The following is a 16596-nucleotide window of genomic DNA, read 5'->3' on the forward strand; positions in this document are numbered from 1 at the left end:
CAATAGAACCAAGGCAGCAGTAGCTGAGCACAGATGGACTAAGTCGTTAGGCCACATCTCCCACAGCTCTTGGCTCGGCTGGCAGCCCCTGATGCAGTCGGTCTGTGGCACCAGGACAGATGTCTCATATAAACACTCCCCACTATGTAATATTTACAGCAAGGACACAGAGGGCAACGACAACTAGGACTAAATAAACCAGGAAACATTTGAGATCGGTTTGACATATACGATCGAGGGCGGCATTGACTTGAGCGCCTGGCATTGGTTTCTAGGTGGGTATATGTAGGGTTTAAATCCCAGATCACTTTTCTTACATGCCCTTCTGTCTCTGTGTTTAACTAACAGGGCTGGCAAGGCCAGGAGTGAGTTGGGACATTGGTGAGTCGAATGTGTTGTTTTCAGCTTGTTGGTGCTMTACTGTCTGCCACAGAATCTGTTTCTATTGGTCTATAAGGCAATTGCCTGCTTGCTCGTATTTTGTGAAGCTTGTCTGCCCATGAATGCAGGTTTTAGCACTAGGTCTTACCTTCTTGCTGGTTCTCTGAAAGTGGTGTTTGCAGCATGCTTGCCAAAGCAGCATTTGTTATTTATTAGTTGGTCGTTAAAATAATTGTCTGTTCATTGTGGTCATTTGCATGCATGGTTGCAATATGCTGGTATTGAACCTGGTTTTGACCCCAGCAGAGGAGGCCACCGACCGAGTGAGTGTGTGTGTGTGTCCTAACCGTTTCTGGAGATGTCGAGCTCCACCAGCTGCATGAAGTTGGCCACCTCAGGAGGGAGCCTCTGGATCTCATTGTCACTCAGGCCCAGCTTCCGCAGGTTCAGAAGTCTAAAGAAAGGCTGAACAGACACAGGGAATTACTGGGTTAGGACAACAAAAAGCTTGGACAAAAGATAGATTGTGTTTTGAAACACGTCAGCTTTTAATAAATAAAAGAGCACSTACGCATTGAAAAATGCCATCAACGTTTCCTTTTTGGAATAGGACTTTACCCGAGTCAGACGATGACCCCTTTCCATCGAAGCCTTCAAGTCGCTGGCATATCTAAACTCCCACTGGGTTAAGACACTTTCAAACTGCAGCATGTATGCTAAACCCAAACAGTCAACTCAACATTTGTCAATGCGATCAAAGAGTTGGAAGGGGCACCTAAATGCAGAGCGTTGAGCTGTATATCGTGCTGTTCACCAGAAAAGTTTGATTGTGGGACTTTTGATGCAGTGCACAATTTATCAGCATTTCTCCTAGCTCAATTCTCTCCACTCCATCAACCCCTCAAACCACACTCTGTAGACTGTCAAACCCCAGGTTGCAAACACATGATCAGAAATATACCACTACACAAGTCCCTGGATTTTTACCAGAACAGGCCTAGCCTACATCTTTCTTCAGGATTTCTTTGAACCGATTCCATCGGCATGTCCCTAAACCCCTCCTCGCGTCGCTATGGCAATGGCGGACAAATAAAAGTGGCTTTGGATAGGAGAGCTCTGCTCAGGCCCGGGCTGCGTTGCCAAGTATTTTCACAAGAGGCTGGTTGTTGAAAGGGTAGGGGACGGCATTCAGAACATTCCTCCAGCAGGCAGGCAGCACCGGGTGGCTGGGCGGGCAGGCGGTGTGTCCTCTGCTGCTAGCTACACAGCCTGGCAGGCAGGCATAGGGAACGGGTTCCCAACTATGCAGCCATTAAATACTCAATCATCCCCGTGAGTCTGCAGCCACAGAGGGCCAGTGTCTGCCTGGGCAATGAGGGCATCATTGCAATCAAACAATGTGAAGGAACTCAGACATCCATGATTCTGAATCAGAATACCATTCCAAGTCACCAGAAGACATGGAGCCTGAACCAAACATCTACTTTGATACACTCAACTTAACATGACATATTGGATTCCCTTGAGTGAAAGGCATCGGTTTATGTGTTTGACATGATTAACGTGAAAAACTTGGAAATTGCTCACTGGTTCCCACCAATCAAGATGTTTCACAATTCCACTGCAAAACTCCTGTCTCTAGGGGAAGTTGCATAAACGTTCTTAGGCATATCGATTGAGTGAATTGAGGCCTCCCTTTGTGCTTCGTGGTGTAGAGTTTCTGGCCGACAGGCAGCAATGGAGTGTAGACAATATCTGCATCTCAAATGGCATGCTATTTCCTACATAGTGGACTACTTCATAGGGCTCTGGACGAAAGTAGTCCACTATGTAGGGAATAGGGTGCCATTTGGGATGCAAACAATATGACATGCTAGAAAACAGCTCTAAAATTAAACTGCCAGAGGGAAGAATACTTCCTATTCTCTTAGTTAGAATATATTCTATTTGGTTGGTACCGGGTGGTGAGCTGCACTCTCTCACCAAGGAGTGTGTGCACGTGATGGAGAGTGTGTGCGAGCACGAGAGAGTGAGTAGGAGTGAGTGTGTGCATGCGTGTGGCAGGGCCAGGTCTGGCAGCTGGCAGGGAGAGCTGTTGTGGGTGGCGTACGGTGGCTCTGGCAGGTGAAAGGCATCAGGTGACCGGAAGAGGAAATAAGAGCCAGGGGACCATGTGAACTGCAGCTCGGGCCCAGATGGAAGACTCAGAGAGAGCAGCCACCCGCTCCTGGCATAACAGTTTACTCTATAGCCATGGGAGAGCACGCACACACACACACACACACACACACACACACCCCTTCGTATTCTGCAAACCAACAGACAGACGTTCAACAGGAGTCAACTAAGTTCATGGACACAGAGACAGACACATTTGTTCAACGGTTCCCATATCAACCACATGAGTCAGGACAACAGGAGACACCAAAACAGTTGAGGGGAAAGACTCCTCCATGCGAGACCATACCAATGTAGATTAAAGCTTCTTGATATGTTCCATACCTCCCTCCCCTTCCCCTCTCTGAGTCTGCGATTCCAAATGGACCCTATTCCTATGGGCCTTGGTCAAAAGTAGTGCACTACAAAAGGAACTAAGGTGCTATTTGGGACACAGAAAGTCTCTCCAGAACCCAGTCAGTGAGGGGCAAGCTGGCCTGCCGTAATGCAATCAGTCCCGAGAACGGACGATTATGCCCCACTGACAAAGACGGCCATTCAGTCCGCTGCAGAATGGCCAGCCAACACAGCCGCATCACGGTCATACAGTCTCCTCTCTGGTGCTTCTACATAAAAACGCCCATCCCCGAGTCAAGTCAGAGAAAAAAAAATGTTTCTTCTCCAAAACGACAACTTGAGGGAGTGTGCAAARGCAGCTATTCTGTGTTGAGCGGTTAACAAATAAATAGGTACTGCTCTATGCAGAATTTAGAGTTKTTAATGTAACTTTAGTGGTTGTACAAACGTTGGGCTATATGTTTTGATTTTTAATACAAGGCTGCATGATGAGACTAATGATGATTTGAAAAAAGTTGCTTGAAAAGGCATGAGCTCTAGTTAGTTTTTTTGCGCAGCCTGTAAAGACTTTATCAGTCTCTCATTCACAATTTGACAAGCACTTGATAATGCCTCGAATTTCTCGCCGGCATTCTCTTTGTGGTGGTAATGCACCCTAAAAAAAATCCATGCCTTTCGCGGCCCGGAGTGCTGCATTGTGCCCTTCACCATGGGTGTGCTGCGCAATTCGAAGTGTCTCGCATGGCACTCAGTCACGTGATCGGAAACTTTCTCACAGGCTACAAGTGAAGACAGACATCAGGAACGCAACTGTGCGCATCCTTATCCAGTTCCTGAGGTGCATATTYAAAATATTGGCAGAACAGTCCACATTTTGTCAGCCAAAAAGATGAGTAGGCCTAACAAATAGCAAAAGCACTAGCCTATGTCAATCTACTATCCCCCATAGTACAAAAGTCGACCTATTCTATGTAGAGAAGTAAATATTCCAAACATAGTCGGGGACAGTTGTAGGATGCGATAAATCCCAAATGAATATAACCACTAGCATTAAAAAAAAAACATTTTTATGCAATGTGGCTGCCAACAGATCAGAACGTTTAGCTTAAAATGCTGATGGCCTAATAGTTTATTTCTTCACATAAGCACAGCAATGCGCACATGGGAGTTGGCTATAAAAGCGAATGTTCCATTTGCAGGAAGACACCATTATCAAAAGTGACCACAAATGCAACTATGCATGTAATGCTTTTATTATAAAAGGTGCATTTTTAATGGTGAAAATTATCTTCCCCAAACTTGAAACTCACTCGCTGCTTATGTATGCCAGTTAGGCTCTACACCTCTTGTAAAGCGGATTAATGTGCTGAATTTTTTGAAGTTATTTGGCAACTTTAGTTGTGATACAAACCTTATTAAAACATATAGGCCTATGGGCTAGGCTACATGAGGTGTGCAACTATGATTCGAACAAGTTTTATTTTTATTTTTTAAAGGCATTGTTTCTTATGCTGGCCATCATTCACAAGTGATAAAATACATGTCATCTATGCACTTCAATAGCGAATGGAGGACGCTTTTCCRGTGGTTTATTTTCAATGTCAGCCAGGTAGGCTATACGCCTGTGGTAAATATAAGCAATGTGCTTAATATTAGGAAAGTTGAGAAGTAAATATAATATAATAGGCCTAGCCTATAGAAAGCTGACGGGATCCTCCTCTTTTTAGTAAAGGCCATCACTGTTTTCTCACGCAATTGCATAGCCTATAGAAATGTTGCGCAACATGAGCTCATGAGCTCTCATGAAGTGTTTGATTAGATTTTCAATCACATTTGCATTGATGTCAGAGTGATTAGAGGGACAATAAAAGTGCTGAGTACCAGGCAGTTAGCAAGTTTGGTAGGCTACTAATGACCATTAGCGTGAAAAAATMTGGAATTTGACTACCTTCATGACTAGTGACTGCCGGTGTGGCGGTAATACGGTCTAGAGGTCGACCGATTATGATTTTTCAACGCCGATACCGATTATTGGAGGACCAAAAAAAGCCGATACCGATTAAATCGGCCGATATTTATTTATTTGTAATAATGACAATTACAACAATACTGAATGAACACTTATTTTAAATTAATATAATACATCAATAAAATCAATTTAGCCTCAAATAAATAATGAAACATGTTCAATTTGATTTAAATAATGCAAAAACAAAGTGTTGGGGAATAAAGTAAAAGTGCAATATGTGCCATGTAAGAAAGCTAACGTTAAACTTACTTGCTCAGAACATGAGAACATATGAAAGCTGATGGTTCCTTAACATGAGTCTTCAATATTCCCAGGTAAGAAGTTTTAGGTTGTAGTTATTATAGGAATTATAGGACTATTTCTCTCTATACGATTTGTATTTCATATACCTTTGACTATTGGATGTTCTTATAGGCACGTTAGTATTGCCAGTGTAACAGTATAGCTTCCGTCCCTCTTCTCGCCCCTACCTGGGCTCGAACCAGGAACACATCGACAACAGCCACCCTCGAAGCAGCGTTACCCATGCAGAGCAAGGGGAACAACTACTCCAAGTCTCAGAGCGAGTGACGTTTGAAACGCTATTAGCGCGCACCCCGCTAACTAGCTAGCCATTTCACATCGGTTACACCAGCCTAATCTCGGGAGTTGATAGGCTTGAAGTCATAAACCGCGCAATGCTTGAAGCACAGCGACGAGCTGCTGGCAAAACGCACGAAAGTGCTGTTTGATTGAATGCTTACGAGCCTGCTGGTGCCTGCCATCGCTCAGACTGCTCTATCAAATCATAGACTTAATTATAACATAATAAACACACAGAAATACGAGCCGTAGGTCATTAATATGGTCGAATCCGGAAACTATAATCTCGAAAACAAAACGTTTATTCTTTCAGTGAAATACGGAACCGTTACGTTACGTATTACGTATTACGTTACGTATTATATCTAACGGGTGAATTAAGTCTGTGAGATTAACAGAACTCATATGGCAGGCAAAAACCTGAGAAGTTCCAGAAATAATACAAACAGGAAGTGGGGGTGCCATATTTTCAATCAAGCTCTTATTCAAAATACAGAGACATATGGATGAGTTTTCACTTCCTACGGCTTCCACTAGATGTCAGCAGTCAATAGAACTAAGTCTGATGACTCTAATGTGAAGGGGGGGTCGAAGGAGACAGAATTTAGTATGAGGTGCCATGAGGTGACCATGCATTCAACAGGCGCGTTCACGTGAGAGGCAGCTCTGTTCCATCTCTCAATTGAAGTCGATGTAGTTCTCCAGTTGGAACGTTATTCAAGATGTATGTTAAAAACATCCTAATGATTGATTATGTACTTAGTTTWAAATGTTTCTTCGACCGGTAATATCACTTTTTGAAGTTTTTGTCCGATATAACGCTGACCAGAATTAGCHTTTGGATATGTAAACCAGACGCGCTAACAAAAGAAGGTATTTGGACATAAATAACGGATTTTRTCGAACAAAACAAACATTTATTGTGGACCTGGGATTCCTGGTGTGCTTTGAGGTAGATCATCAAAGGGAATATTTATCATATATTTTCTTGTTTATGTTGACGCCATCTTTGCGGCTGTGGTGTTTCACTTTTGAGCGCCGTCTCAGATTATAGCGTGGGTTTCTTTTTCCGTAAAGTTTTTTTGAAATCTGACACAGCGGTTGCATTAAGGAGAGGTATATCTATAATTCCATGTGTATAACTTGTATTATCATCTATATTTATGATGAGTATTTCTGTTGAAACGATGTGGCTATGCAAAGTCTTGATGTTTTTGCAACTAGTGAATCTAGTCGCCTCAATGTAAACTCAGATTTTTTGATATAAATATGAATTTAATCAAACAAAACATGCATGTATTGTGTAACATGAAGTCCTATGAGTGTCATCTGATGAAAATAATCGAAGGTTAGTGATACATTTTATCTCTATTCTGGTTTTTGTGAAGCTATCTTTAGCTGGGAAAAATGGCTGTGATTACTGTGGTTTTGTGGTGACCTAACATAATTGTTTGTAGTGCTTTCGCTGAAAAGCCTATTTGAAATTGGACACTTGTGGGATTAACAACAAGATTACCTTTAAAATGATATAAGACACATGAATGTGATTTCTGTTTTTTGAATTTGGCGCCCTGCACTTCGACTGGCTGTTGTCATATCGATCCCGTTAACGGGACTTCAGCCATAAAAAGTTAATATTGCCTGCTAACCTGGATTTTTTTTAGCTAAATATGCAGGTTTAAAAATATATACTTCTATGTATTGATTTTAAGAAAGGCATTGATGTTTATGGTTAGGTACACGTTGGAACAACGACAGTCCRTTTTCGAGAATGCGCACCGCATCGATTATATGCAACGCAGGACACGCTAGATAAACTAACAATATCATCAACCATGTGTAGTTAACTAGTGATTAGGATTGATTGATTGATTGTTTTTTATAAGATAAGTTTAATGCTAGCTAGCAACTTACCTTGGCTTCTTACTGCATTCGCGTAACAGGCAGGCTCCTCGTGGAGTGCAATGTAAAGCAGGTGGTTAGATTGTTGGACTAGTTAACTGTAAGGTTGCAAGATTGAATCCCCGAGCTGACAAGGTAAATATCTGTCGTTCTGCCCCTGAACAAGGCATTTAACCCACCGTTCCTAAGCCGTCATTGAAAATAAGAATGTGTTCTTAACTGACTTGCCTAATTAAATAAAGGTGATAAAATATATATATATATWTTTTTTTAAATCGGCCAAATCGGTGTCCAAAAACACCGATTTCCGATTGTTATGGAAACTTGAAATCGGCCCTAATTAAATCGGTCATTCCGATTAATCGGTCGACCTCTAATACGGTCCCCACAACAGCCCTAGGTAGGCCTAGATTAGTCTCACTTCAGTCCAATGAAAAAGCTCTCAAACATTGGATGAATGATGCGACTGATGTTGACATGCCACTGACTGTACCAAGCCAACCATGTTACTAGATTACTGACTTCAACTCATTGTGGAGTCAGTCAGTGAGACCTGGCCACCCATGAGGCCGATGACAGAGAATTGCTTGGATGATGTATACGAGAGCACCCCACAGGAGCAGTGTGTGTGTGTATGTGTGAGAGAGAGAGGAGTGACAAGTAGCACTGGGCTCTGGGAGGGTCCCATCTGCACCMCCCCAAAAACACAGCTGCAGCCTGTCTTGGCTTATCTACACCCCTCTCAGGGTTAAGGTGTGTGAGTGTGGGAGAGAGAGAGAGAGAGTCTCCTTTCTCTCAGAGATGGTGTTATTCCTTGAAGGCAGCCATAAAACAGCAGATTTCATTTGAACTTGTGGAGCGTACTTCGCCAGGGTTTTCCTACTGTAAATTGACATAACTTTCCGAGCTGCATGAGCAATTATTTACCTGCCAGTATACACACAGCTTGTACGGTTTACAGAGGCTTATTAAGGGCGGTTAGGCTAGATAGTAGCTACTGTAGGTGAGGAAGGAGAACTTAATGTGCATATTTGCGTGTTTATGTGTACGAGCGTTGGTTCATGTTTGGTTTTAGTGGTGTTTGTGTGTGCTGGAATAGAGCAGTAAATCCACTGGGAGAAATGAGCGCGTGTGTGTTTGTGTGTGTCCTGAGACCGCAAGGCCCGTAACCTACAGTGCAGCGGATGTGTGTGTATATACACATATATATACATATACACATATACACACACACACACATATATAAATGTCAGTATGTTGCTGATCACGGTCATTTCCAAGCACAAGTTAGCGGTGAGGTTACTTGGGAGCCCATAAGAAGAAAGCCCACTCCTGGAATGTATTCATTTGTGCTCACCGTAGCAATGTTTTGCAACAGAAACAGGAGTTTCTTATTGGACAAATTCAGGTAGTCCCTCCCCGTTGTGGTACGTTTGCTTCCTAGTGAATACACCCCAGACACAAGGGGTATACCCCAGACTTTGCCTTACACAGCCCTGACCGAAAGTGAACCACAACTAACAGGGGGAAGAGAGGGGTACAGGGACATACAGTAAGAGTGAGAGGGGTATGTGTGTTGAGTAAAGGTGCGTTGCTGAGCTGAGGCGCCATGGGACAGACAGAGGCTTCAGTGTTCTAGTCAAGTGACTCCATTTAGCCTCGAGCTGCTCTCCAATCAAACTATCACACACACACGTAATGTGCAAAAGGCTAATGAAAAACCCAGACAGGTCTGCTGTTCTGTAGTATTCTGTTGTTGCCCTAAAGTTATGAATCTAGAAAAACCCTAAGTCACCGTTGAGCCCAGACAATCAATCAACATAATTTTGAGTGGAAAAACCAGAGAGATTGATAGGTTAATCTCTTTTGGCAGAAACACTGACCAAATCAGTGAGGCACAGTTCAAGTAGAGTTTCTTCAACATAGGCTGAGATTGCCTTTCTGGCCTGAATTAACTAAGCGCTCAACCATCTGATCAATGGGACTACTGTCCACACATTTCCAAGCTGGCTACGGGGAGGAAGGAGGAAGTGGAATTACATAGCATTGATATTATCCCTCTCAATCCCTTCCCCTCTTTATTTTCCTCTCCGTTTCTCAACCTCTTCTTTTTCATCAGGGAGTGGTACGGGTAGGCCTCAACACATCTACCACGCTGATCCTCAACACCGGGGCCCCTCAGAGGTGCGTGCTTAGTCCCTCCTGTACTTCCTGTTCACCCATGACTGTGTGGCCAAGTACGACTCCAACACCATCATTAAGTTTAACGATGACAACGGTGGTAGGCCTGATCACCGACAAAGACGAGACAGTCTACAGGGAGGAGGTCAGAGACCTGGCAGTGTGGTGCCAGGACAACAACCTCTCCCTCAATGTGATCAAGACAAAGGAACTGATCGTGGACTATAGGAAAAGGAGGACCGAACAGGCCCCAATTAATGTCGACGGGGCTGAAGTGGAGTGGTCGAGAGTTTCAAGTGCCTTGGTGTCCACATCACTAAACTATCATGATCCAAACACACCAAGACAGTTGTGAAGAGGGCATGACAACACATTTTCCCCCTCAGGAGACTGAAAAGATTTGGCATGGGTCCTCAGATTCTCAAAAAGTTCTACAGCTGCACCATCGAGAGCATCCTGACCTGTTGCATCACCGCCTGGTATGGCAACTGCTCGGCATCTGACCGTAAGGCGCTACAGAGGGTAGTGCGTACAGCCCAGTACATCACTAGGACCAAGATACCTAACATCCAGGACCTATATACTAGGTGGTGTCAGAGGAAGTACCCCAAAAAATGATGACCCAAGTCATAGACTGTTCTCTCTGCTACTGCACGGCAAGCAGTACCGGAGCGCCAAGACCAGGACCAAAAGGCTCCTTAACAACTTCTACCCCCAAGCCATAAGACTGCTGAACAATTAAACAAATTGACAACCAGAATATTTACATTGATCTACCCCTTTGTTTTCACATTGCTGCTGCACACTGTTTATCATCTATGCATAGTCACTTTACAAATTACCAACTAACCTGTACCCCCACACATTGACTCGGTTGTGGTATCCCCTGTATATAGCCTCGTTATTATGTAATTTTCTTATTTTACTTTTAGATTAATTAAAAACATTTMTTTTACGTAGTTCATTTAGTAAATATTTGAACTATTTCTTGAACTGCAATGTTTGTTAAGGGCTTGTAAGTAAGCATTTCACGGTAAGGTCTCCTACACCTGTTGTATTCGGCGCATGTGACAAATACAATTTGATTTGAGTGGAAGCCACACTGGGCAGTGTGGTCTATTGTAGTCATTCTCCTCCGTCTCCTAGTTAATCCAGTGACAAACACTACTCCACCACTCTACTGATCACATCCTAGCTCTACACACACAGCTGGGGGTGAGGGGCTGAAAAGGGGGGAAGGGGACTGGAGGGAGAGAGTCATGGGGAACAAATGCTTTTGTGATGGCCTCCTCTTTCAGGACCCCGGCTGGAGAGAAGAGAAGAGCAGCTCTGGGAGGATTTGGTTGAGGGAGTAACTTGGCCAGTCACTTGAATAGGAGGCCTCATGTCATGACAACACTCATATTATTCTATACATAGCACCAGTGCAGTCTGTTGCGGTATAAACACTACTGTACTGCTGGTTTCCTTCCAGTACTACAAGAATGGTGCTAACTGGGGAAAGAGAAGGAGTAGAGAAACAAACAAACCTGTTGAGGTTCCTTCTGATACTGGCATGTGAATGCATGTGTGCATCCCAAATGGCATATCCAAATCCCTACATAGTGCACTACGTTTGAAAAGTATTGCACAACAAAAGGAAAAGGATACCATTTGGGATGCAGATCTTGAGTCCCCACTCTCCTGTCCAATATCTCAATCATACGTTTGACTTCAATTAAGTCGATTCATGTAATCCATAATATAATATAGGGTGTCCAGTAGGGGTGTAAAGGTTCACCAAACCAACGGTTTGGTACGTGTTGCGGTTTTGGGGGTCACACTTGAGGGGAAAAAGAAATGTCAACAGTTTATTTGGCAAAAGATGCAAAACTAAAAAAGCACCCCATCAGTGGCCTAAGTCCAGCTTCTGTGACAGCATTCACAATGTTCTTGGCGTTGTCTATTGTGACAGGGATGGTTGTTGTAGAGGTCTTCACAGGTCCAAACATTTGTGAGGGAAGCAGCAGAAAAGTTCATTTGTAAGCTACTTTATTAACCAGAGCTGATAAAGCGAGAGACGCTCTAGCAGGCGTAGGAGGGGCCATGCGGTGTGTGTACTGTGAGCAAGTAACACATGGAGCAGGGAGAGAGACAGCAACCAACCATACCAAGCCAACTCGCGCTAGTATACTAACTTCTAGTTTGTCATAGCTAGGTTATTTAATATGATTATATAGTACCCATCTTGACTGCATCAAACCGAGAGAAGCTAGTTAGCTAAGCTAGCTATCTTAGCTTGCTAAGGTAACTTAGGCTAATTGAGGCGGCATGCGCTTTCTTATCTTACAGTTACAACACCTCCATTCAGATTATTAAGTAGCTGTAGGCTCCTGGTCGTTGTAGCATATCCTTTTCATTTAACTTTTAATTCCATCTCCCATTAATTAGATCATCTTGCTTTGCCACACACGTAGGCTCTATGACTGTAGTGCCACGTTGATGACTTGCCGACAACAAGCTACACGTGCCACTCTTCATAGGCTACTCTCTTTGAGCAGTGGCGACATAACCGTTTACGTTTTATCCACAACCCTACTGTCAGAGCCTAATCCACTGTGAAACCAAAATGTTCCCAAACTGGAGATTTAAACGATGGAGGATCCTCCAATTCTGGTTTATCAACCCCACCACTCGTCGTCGTACAGAACTAGTTCCAGGCTGCACCTCACAAAGGATAGTTTGAAATGCCCCAGTTATGATTAGAATTTTGATTACAACGTGCACCTAGGCACTAATAGTTTTAACGGAATAGCCTACAATGTTTTTCAGCTCAGATTTACATGAGGCAATGGCATACAACTCAGCATAGGCTATATAGGCCTAGTGTTTTAACTTTTTTATGAAATTTAACTTCCTTAGGTTATAAAAATACATTTTACCAAGACAAATATGATTCTTCATGTTCTGAATTGTTCAGTGGTTTCTTTCTCTAACACATTCATTAGCATTATAAACAAAAAGTAGGATTTTGTAACCTAATACATCCGATAATAAGCACCAAGCTCTTGACAGAGCGGTGCTGCTTTCTCACAGCGACTTGAGGATTTTACGATGGTCATCTGTAAAGTTGTTTCCTCGGGTCGTAAAAAGCTAAAATTAGCATGACACGAGCTGAATTAAATGTAAAAATACTACGTCTCAAAATCAGACTCAAGAAGATGAGTTCAACGGTGAGCCTGTCAGTTCGCCTTAATTCTCGCACAGCATCCAACCTAGCTGACAAAGCCATGTTCCTCCTTTTTTACCACTTTTTCCTTTGGCCTCCATTGGACTGTCACCCTAATTTTGGCCATCCTACACGGGTGAAAACTTTTGAACAGATTATGATAGAGATGGGAGGTTGGGACCATCTACACAATTTACTTTTTACCCATTGGTCAAAAGAATGGGCATAGGGATCGGCATAGGCCTCCCTTTTGTAGGCCCGCGGACCAATTTCACAATTTACTTTTGGAACTCAGTCGGGGCCTCAACTTATAGTTCAGAGTTAGAATAATAGAATACACAAGGTACAATTTAAAAATTTGGTTGTGCAGTTACTCAATTAGCCCATGTCAGCTAAATTTGTTTTTAGATTGCTAAATTAGTAAAGCATGGTTGAATTACCAACCGGGGTGGGGCCCATAGATCATCAGTTAATATATTAAAAACTGCAAACATTTGCCTCCACCCTATGGCAAAATGTGTAGAATTGCATGAAATGAACTTTAAAACTGATTTCGCTCTTATCAGGGAGGCTGCTAAGATGTATGTGGGTACGCAGACCTACAAGCCACTGCGGGCCCTCATGAGTTCAGTTTTTTTGTGGCCCCCACCCCCATCTCCCTGCCGTATATAATAAACTAGTTACTTCCAAGCCCTGCCTGTAGCATGCTGGTGGAGAACCGGTGAGTTAAATAGTTCCACTGTTGTGCTGTTACAACAGGGTCGTCGTCTGCCCCTCCCCTCTCGCTCCACGGGGACTGAAAACCAAAAGCCCCAGCTCAACACATGAATGAAGCCCCTACCCATCCACCACCCCTCCTCCTCCTTTCCCCTCACTCCTCCACCTCGCTCTCCTTTCCCTCCATTTTACTTGGCATGGGAACAAAGGGTGAGCGGCCGAGCGGCCAGCCCCATACAAAGCTGTCCGTCACAGGTCGGCCGACTCGTCTCCCCTCCCACTGGCTAAGATGGGGGTTTCTGCCATTATTCAGAGAGGGGGGAAAGAATGGTCTGGAAATGGAGGGTTGGGGGGGGACTTGAAAGACAGCAATGAAGACAAAAAGCAGGAATGACTCAGAAGAGGAGAGGGATAGACAGGAGAAGGAAGGGGGGGGGGGAAGMGGGAGAGAGCAGAGGGAGAAAGAGAAATGGTGGATTATTAATGAGGAAGAGAAGAGAAACAATGGCGTTCCCACAGGAGAGTCATTTTACAAGTTTCAAGTTTTTAACGTCACATGCACAAGTACGTTGAAATGCCTTTCTCGTGAGTTTAACAATAACCCTGACTGACCACAAGATGCATGTTTTTTCATGATCACAACACATACCGAGACGCTTTATGGATGCGGGCCCCAGTAACACGTCTGTGCTCCGTGAGGTGGATACCCCCTCTTGGTCTGTGCTTAACGGTTCAGCCCGAGGCGAAAGCCCTCGCCTGTTGACAGTGTTGAGTGGTTCAGTCTGGCATGCTAGTGACCTCACCTCTATTAACCTAACCGTTCCACTTCCTCAAACCTCAATCTCCCACACACCCCGTGTGTCACTTATAGAGATGTATACACCTGCACTCCTATCTCACACACAATCTACTGTGCACATGGGTCCATAAACAAACTGGTAATGGCCTGTTCTATGCATTTACTTTAATAGAGCATGTATAAATCACATTAGCCCCTCTACTAGGCACACAATCGTGTGTACAGTTTGTGTTGGTGTGTACTGTCACTGTGTGGCTTCCAGTACAGCATATGTAAGTAGTCAGTAGTCCACACACAACTCCTAACTCCTCCTAAACACTTCCAGTTCACCTGCAGTGGTTAGGCGGGTCTGGGCCACACAGAGAGCTGCCTGCCTGGGTGTGGTTAGGGTGGCCCGACAGGCTGTGACTGCCCTCTGGCTAGCACCTGTCCCATAAGTCACTTTGCTAAGTCACCCAGTCACGAATCAACACAACCCAGAGAAGAGTACAACAGTCAGCAGCACTTTGTGAATGCAGGGGACAGACACACTACAGATAACAGGGAAAAGGGGAACACCCGGTTTCAATCCGTGCCGGTAAACTTGAGATTGTTGAAATTGTTCTGTTTAGATGCATGATTTAAGACAGAACGTGACAGGTCAGCTAAACTGAAGCATATTCAGCCCAAACTACAGTGGATTTCTAGGCTGAGGGTTGACAGTGGTAAGGTCATTGGACTGGCCTGGGCAAAGCTGACAGAGCAAAACTGGCTGTAATGCTCACTGTGCTGTGCTATTCTAGGGAGCCATCACACTGGATAGGTGCTGAGCTGGGTCCTATTCATTATCGCACACCGTAGCAAAAAGTTTAGCAACCTAAACGAAAACAAGCGTTTCTTATTGGACACGTTCAGGTTGTCCACCTCTGTTTTGGTTCGTCTGTTCCTAGTGAAAAGGACCCTGGTCTCTGCCCTCTCCTGATACAGCATAAAAAGTCTACATGAACTAGCCTTTGTGGCGTCCTCAAATGGCAATAGCTCCTTTGTAGCGCACTACTTTTGATTATGGCATCACGCGCCATTTGGGACATGGTATATTAGCGATTGATTAGGACAAACTGATCTAAAGCAATGAGATGGGTCTTGATTTTTGGTCGGGAGTCATCACCGCTGGTCTGATGGTGTTGTTTTCAAAGGGGCTCTATGATGAGCCTATTGTGTTACTCGCTCGCTGAGCGGGAGATGATATGGTGATCAGCTCAGAGCTCGGACCAGCCAATCCCGGCTGCTGTGGCCTAATGGTGTTCCCCAAGCGGCACCCTATTCAGTGCACTATTTTGGAGCAGGGTCCACAGGGCTCTGGGCAAAAGTAGTGCACTATATAGGGAATAGCGTACCATATGGGACGCATTCTAGGTTTCTCCTGCTAGGCCTCATGCAGGCCACGGGCCCTCAGAAAGGAACAGCATGTTTTGTCCCTCTCCGTACGTATGTGTGTTGATCTTTAATAAAACAACCAGGCTTTGCAGGGCAGTGTCCTCTCCTGTACTGCTGCCAACAGACCCCAGCTGACAGCCCCCCATGTCTCACTGTGTCCCCCTCTCTACCCAGAGGATCAGGTTACACATACACACAAAATGCTATTTATACAAAAGACCGATAAGTGCAGGCACTCACACAGCCACATTCCACTGACAATAGTTTATACACTGTACCGCACACACTAATATGCTTTGTACATAAATAAATACATATCCTGTGTAAACACACACACTTAACAGGCTCCCAACACACTCTCTGGAGATTGCCGCACTGTAACGTGTCGTCCATCTRCCCCCCTTTAGTGATGAGTCAGGAGCGGAGGAGCGCAGGGCAGGCCTATGCTGTGGGGCTGCCTCCAGGTCCCGTTTGTCTGACACACACGGATGCTAGGAGTGGCTGTGTGAGGAAACAAGACGCTCTGGTCTCGGGCTCCTCAGGAAGAGCGCACTGCTATTCAGGAACCAGATTCAGACTGGAAGAACAACACTCAGGCTGCGTCTCTAATGGCACCCCATTCCCTACTAGTGCACTACTTTTGAACAGGGCCCAATAGCGCTCTGATCAAAAGTTGTGCACTATATAGGGAATAGGACACAGCCTTAAGAGTACAGCACAGAGAGGAAATGCTTCACATTACCCTCAGAGTACAGTAATAGTATACTGCCTGGTCTAGAGACTCAAAGACTAGTATATGACAGTTTTGTGAACCAAACCTAAATCAGGTTAGCCGCGCATCATAAAGCCTAAGAGCAACTCTCCCCC

At 44.4% G+C, this 16596-nt stretch overlaps 1 protein-coding gene across 14 annotated transcripts in view; it reads right to left on the bottom strand.

Moving 5' to 3' along the window:
• scrib (scribble planar cell polarity protein) overlaps positions 1–16596 on the bottom strand; it is a 107517-nt gene that overhangs the window by 37951 nt on the left and 52970 nt on the right. For all 14 annotated transcript variants that reach the window (XM_023972721.2, XM_023972709.2, XM_023972722.2 and 11 more), the window contains exon 2: positions 729–846. In XM_023972721.2, the coding sequence (XP_023828489.1) occupies positions 729–846 (118 nt within the window). The remainder of the gene's footprint in view (positions 1–728; positions 847–16596) is intronic.

The sequence above is a fragment of the Salvelinus sp. IW2-2015 genome, linkage group LG27, assembly GCF_002910315.2.
Source record: "Salvelinus sp. IW2-2015 linkage group LG27, ASM291031v2, whole genome shotgun sequence".
Taxonomy (NCBI): Eukaryota; Metazoa; Chordata; class Actinopteri; order Salmoniformes; family Salmonidae; genus Salvelinus; species Salvelinus sp. IW2-2015.